The sequence below is a fragment of the Rutilus rutilus genome (genome assembly GCF_951802725.1).
Source record: "Rutilus rutilus genome assembly, chromosome: 16".
Classification (NCBI taxonomy): Eukaryota; Metazoa; Chordata; class Actinopteri; order Cypriniformes; family Leuciscidae; genus Rutilus; species Rutilus rutilus.
In genome coordinates, this window is record NC_140224.1 from 1,615,355 (window position 1) to 1,621,056 (window position 5,702).

A 5,702-nucleotide genomic window follows, 5' to 3' on the forward strand; every position below is an offset into this window, starting at 1 on the left:
TAAAAATAAACAAGCGCACATTGTGAAGGCCATGATCTCACACAGGCTTTGCACTTCAGCTGCACAAACAAAGTGTCCATTTGAAGCTTAATTGCAGCGTCCACAACAGCAATAAGCCTCTCACAGCAATGCAATAAGACGGAGCACGAGTGATTTGTGTTCAACCTTTACCACGTTTGGGACACGACTCCTAACACGGTCGAAAATCATACGCAGTTCGGAGAAGAAATGCCATTTGATTGCTGGTTTTAGTTATGACAGACAGTGAATCAGCAAAAGTGATTATTAATCTTTTAAAGGTCACCTGTGCCGCACCTCACTGAGTGTTCATGCACTGCAATGTTTGGAATTTGCTAAATGTATAGAAAATGAAGTCAGCAGGGCAGGTTTTCATTGTGTCCATAAGAAAGATTCTGCAAGACAACATTTTTTGGGTCATTATTGGCTCCAGTCCATGTTTAGTACAGCAGCATTACAGAGGGTCGCTTTCAGAAATCAGATCTAATATGAGAATCTCACACGTTCTTCCTTACTAGAAGCCATTTTGTGCTTCAGATTTGGCAAACACTTTGAATCTGAATCATTTTCTCACCTGTGAAAGTCTTGGCGTGTTGAATTAGTGACGAAACTAACGAAGACTTGATCGTTAAGTCACCGTAAAAACACAGATATATATCACTCACGTTGAGATATACATGAAGAATTGACTGGGAAAAAGAAAAGACGACCAGTGGTATTCTTGCCTAAATTGTCTTTTATTGAAAAAGGCCAGGGTGCAAATGTCAAATAAAAAAAGAAAAACAAAAATAAGACAAGCATATTTCAAGCATTTTTAATACAAACTTAATATAAACTATTTCAGTCCCTCTTGACATGTAAGACACTGACTCAAAATACTTTGTTATACCATATTTTATCAAGTATTGCACAATGTAGGTACAAAATTAATATATACGATTACATTGTCCATCATAATATAGCAAAAATCTGTTTAACTCTTAACAGAAAATACAACTCTTTTTGTTTCAAAAAAGCAAATATTCCTACACTGAAATTCCAACACTAAGGAATATTCTGTACACAATCTTTAGAATTTTTGATCTATTTTTTTTTTTTTTTTTTTTTTAAAGATGAATTTCTTTAACAATAAAAAAAAAAAGACAAAAAAAAAGAAAGACAAAAAAAACAAAAAATATATTATAACATAAAGCTTCTGCAGCCATCACAGATCACTGGAGTAGTAAAAAGATATAAATGCAATACCATGTTGTAGAAACAATATATATACTCTGATATTTTACAAACTCTGTACTCAATTAAATTATACAATTAGAAAAAAGACCACGTAACCCCAGATATATATGCATTAGTGCCAATTCCTTAAAAATCAGCCAAGTCTAACCAACTTTTAAAATACTGTAAGAGGCCAGAACTTGAACTTCTGTGTGTTTTTTTTTTTTTTTACCAATGTTTTAAAGTATTTTTTTTTTCTCCAAAAGGTTGTAAAAAAAATGTTTTTTTGCTTTATTGGCAAAAAAGGAAAAGAAAACATTGACGCGTGTTGACCAAGCTGTGTGTATGCGAGTGTGTGTGTGTGTGTAACACAAGCTTTTCAGTACAAACTCAAGGGGGCATAAAAAGAGATTAGGAAGAAATAAAATAAAATAAAACAAAACACCCTTGGGCTCATGCGCTTATCAGTGACTAATAATAAAGATCTTCGATTTCCACATCCACAGTTGTGCGTCTTTGCCTCGCGTTTTCCTTTTGCCCGACAATCCTCCCGTTAGTTAGCCATGACTGGCTGGAATTGCTGGTTTGAATACTGCATGTTTCCCAGACTGAAGCTCAAGCCATCCATGAGAGACTTGTCGTTGATGTTCCCGTACGCGGTGAACACGTCGAAGGCATTGCCGTACGGCTGAGGGCTGATGGCGTTCTCGCTCGGGAAGCTCCCTTGTCCTTGAAGGTTTGGGAACACGAACTCCTTGGCGTTGGGAGACAAAGCCGACGCTTTTTGCTGCGAACTTCCAAGGCCGAATCCATAGAGCGAATGCATGGAGTTGGAAATGGCTTTTTGCTTGATTAGGCTGTTGACGTTCAGGCCTAGGTTGGTGGGAGAGTTGCGGGAAACCTTTCCACCGTTACGCCCACCGTTCTTCATCTTGGTGGAGCCAAACTTGGTGGCGGCGAAGGACGCGGTGGTGAAAGTTAAAGGCTGATTGGATCGTGGCATGAAAGTCGGGCTAACGGATGCCGATTGGCCGAACGGTGGCGGCGATGGCGAACTCGACTCTGAGGACACGCCCACTGGATCAGTGATTGGCATGAAGACCTGAGCCTCCGGGTTAAAACTGTTTCTGATTTCTTTGTCCAACTCAGAGCCGTTTTCGCCGTTATCGTCCACGTATAGCACCTTGACCGCTCCCTTCTCGCCGATCTGGTAGGAAACCTCGAAAGGGTCGATCCAAACGCTGAGATCCTGAGGCAAGTTGTTCCGAACGTCTTCGATGTCCAACCCGCTTTCTTTGGCTGCTTCCTCAACGACCGGATCTACTTTCTCGCCCACGTGTATACACCTAAACCCGGATCCTTTGTATGGCTTGTCTGGGTACCAGTGTCCTTCGTATTTCTTCTTCAACTGCCTCTCCAACTCTTCGCCGAATATGTTGACTCGTCGCCGTGGGAGTTTGTTGTACAGGTACGAAATTATGAAGTTCAGCGCTACTTGGATTTCAAGCTGCATAGCTGTTCGTCTGTGCCGTCTTTATACTCGAGTGCTGTAAAAACCTCCAAGGCAGTAGCGATCGGTGCTGGCGGACGAGGAAACGCTTGTTGATCCGCTGGAAAATCTCCTTGAAGGGGAAAGAGAGGCAAGGTATTCAGCTGTGAAGAGCAATAAACCATGAGCTATTCAATCACAGGCTACGTAAAAACACTACTGATGGAGTGGCAGACGTTCATTAAAGGCCACAAACGCGGTTCATAAATCACTGAGACACGAGTAAAATGGTTTAGAGCGATACAATCGGGTTCAGTTTGCTTAATCCGTTGCGTAGGCCTGGGGTTTTAAAGGAGTGCTGGGAGTTAAACATGCAAATAAGTTTGCTTGAAGGGTTAATTCACCCAAAAATGGAAATTATCCTGTATTCTTACTCGCCTCAAGCCATCCTAAGTGTATTATGACTTTGGCTGAAAGTAGAAACACAATAAATAAAATATATCCTGGCTATAATGGGAGTGAATGGTACCGGAGATTTTGAAGCCCAAAAAAAAAAAAAAGTCCACACGACTCCAGGGGTTAATAAAGGCCTTCTGAAGCGAAGCCATGTTTTTGTAAAGGAAATCTCCATATTTATAACTTTATAAAGTGTAATCACTGGGTGTAACAGCCGTACGGGAGTCTAGCTCCGGCTAAAGAGTGACCTCTGACCCGACGCATGACCTCTGACCCGACACGTGACGCACTGATGAATGCAGAAGCACAGAGGATAGAGCAAAACAAAACACTGGTCATGAATTAGAAGTCTAAAAAAAGAATTTTTAAAGAGAAATGTGGGTGGAGCTTGAGTTTGTTGTTTGAACCACACGAGGTCGTCGACTCTCATCTGAGCCTACATCATGCATTGGGTCAGAGGTCATGCGTCGGGTCAGAGGTCACTCTCCTGCCAGAGCTAGACTCACATACGGCCATTACCAGAAGCCAGTGACTATAGTTCATAAAGATGTATATTTCTCCTACAAAAACATGGCTTCGCTTCAGAAGGCCTTTATTAACCCCTGGAGTCGTGTGGATTACTGTTATGATGGATGGATGTGCTTTTTTTGAGCTTCAAAATCTCAGGTACCATTCACTCCCATAATAATGCTTGGAAGAGCCAGGATATTTTTTAATATAACTCCGTCTTTGGCTGAAAGAAGAAAGTCATATACACCTAGGATGGCTTGAGGGCAAGTCAATTATGGGATCATTTTCATTTCTGGGTGAACTAACTAAATAATTTCAATAAGGAAATGTATTAAATATAAATTGTATTTAAATAAGCAGTGCAGTAGGTTACTATAGTGCATAGGGGGGGGGGAAAATCCCATTTATTTAAAATGTTTTCACAGTATAAATTCTATCCATCTATCTGGGGGTCCCTCGCACGAGGATGATCACGTTTGGGGGTCTGTGGCATCTAAAGGATTGAAAACCACTGTTCAAGGGAGATTACATAACACGGATCCTCTTCCCTACTTTATTCCGTCAACTGTTGCGTAAAAACGCCTTTATGTGAATATAGGGCGTTTGAACACAATGCGACACATTGCGCAACAGATCGACGATCGGATTTCCCGAAGATCGCGACCAATAGCGTGTCGCCCTGCTCGGGGTGTGTAGCCCTGGGCGAATTACTAATCTATTGTACACATAGAATTATAAAAGGCAGGCTTACATTCGATAATACAACCAGGAGCTTTGATATTCAGTGGTTAAGACACGAATCGAGGAAAACATATGCGTAAAATAGTGCGTTTGGGGATCGTAATTCCGACAAAAACAGACGTCGGTTATTGCGTTGCAAACGAGCGTTCGATTCAAACGAGACACTGCCGTTATTATTATTATGAATATGGATGGGAATATTCTGGAAATGACTGCAAAACCGTAAACAGATCAACTCAATCGCGTTGGATAAGCCTCTAACAAAATAAATGACGAATCAAAATGTGGATTTGAATGAACTTTGACACTGTAACGTTAAATGTTTTGGGATTCATGACACAGACAGCGTGAACACACTCACATGATCGCAGGCTAGATTAAACGAATTCATGATGAAAAAGCAACCGTTTATCATCAAGCACATCCAAGGTCTCAATCCAAGCAGACAACCAACATTTTGAGTTAATCGGTTTCTTAAAGCGACAACGCACTCAAATATATAACTTATATTATACTTGCCTTCAAAACGACATGCGTTCTTTTCCAGGAGCACAAAACGACGATTTTAGGGACTGACAGCCTCGACCATCGACTTATAATGCATTTTCTTTCCATACCATACAAGTGAATGGACGCTGTCATTGTGCCTAACGCCTCCTTTTGTGTTGCACCGACATTATTTTGAGTTAAACTACAGCTTTAAGGCAGATACAGCGATACATATATTTATAAACCCTCAGCGAAACGACACATTACGAATGTTCAATGCCAAAAATACTTACATTAAACGACCGTGTTCTTCTCTCAGGGTTGGGCTTCCGCTTCAGTTATCGAAAAGATTATTCCAGTTGGGTTGCATTAATAGGATTACTTGTTTGTTCTTCGGGTAATTGTGTTATTATTATTATTTTTTTGGAGTCTGTCGTCAAGCAATCCGACTCCCCACTGCCTGGGAGTTTTTACAACTCTGCCCTTTAAACTCCTGACTGGATCTCCTTTATAGCGCTCCTCCGCCACGGACAGGTTGGGGGCGGTGATGCGGTTTTCAGAGGTCAAAACCCCAGCGACGCTTACGATTGGACGAACGCGCCTTCGTCATATATTTGCCTCCGAATTCTCCGCGCTGATTGGCTTTGCTCTGACGTCAATAATCAAAGGGACCCGCCCCTCGACCAATACACGAAAAATACATTCACGGCTGGCGTTTCTAGTTATGTTTTAAGTGTTTTCCTCCCACACGCAGGAGATATAAACACAATAATACTGTATGCTT

At 41.3% G+C, this 5,702-nt stretch overlaps 1 protein-coding gene across 1 annotated transcript; it reads right to left on the reverse strand.

The window, feature by feature from the left end:
• Positions 1 to 736: 736 nt before the first annotated feature.
• tob1b (transducer of ERBB2, 1b) lies at positions 737 to 5,411 on the reverse strand. Its single transcript, XM_084433624.1, has 2 exons — positions 5,212 to 5,411; positions 737 to 2,855 (listed from the first exon to the last, which is right to left on the reverse strand). The coding sequence occupies exon 2, from the start codon at positions 2,744 to 2,746 to the stop codon at positions 1,787 to 1,789; it is 960 nt and encodes a 319-aa protein (XP_084289750.1). The 5' UTR covers positions 2,747 to 2,855; positions 5,212 to 5,411; the 3' UTR covers positions 737 to 1,786.
• Between the last annotated feature and the right edge of the window lie 291 nt (positions 5,412 to 5,702).

Bases quoted from the DNA above. Each gene is read 5' to 3' on its own strand.
- tob1b (XM_084433624.1), bottom strand. From the start codon at position 2,746: ATGCAGCTTGAAATCCAAGTAGCGCTGAACTTCATAATTTCGTACCTG.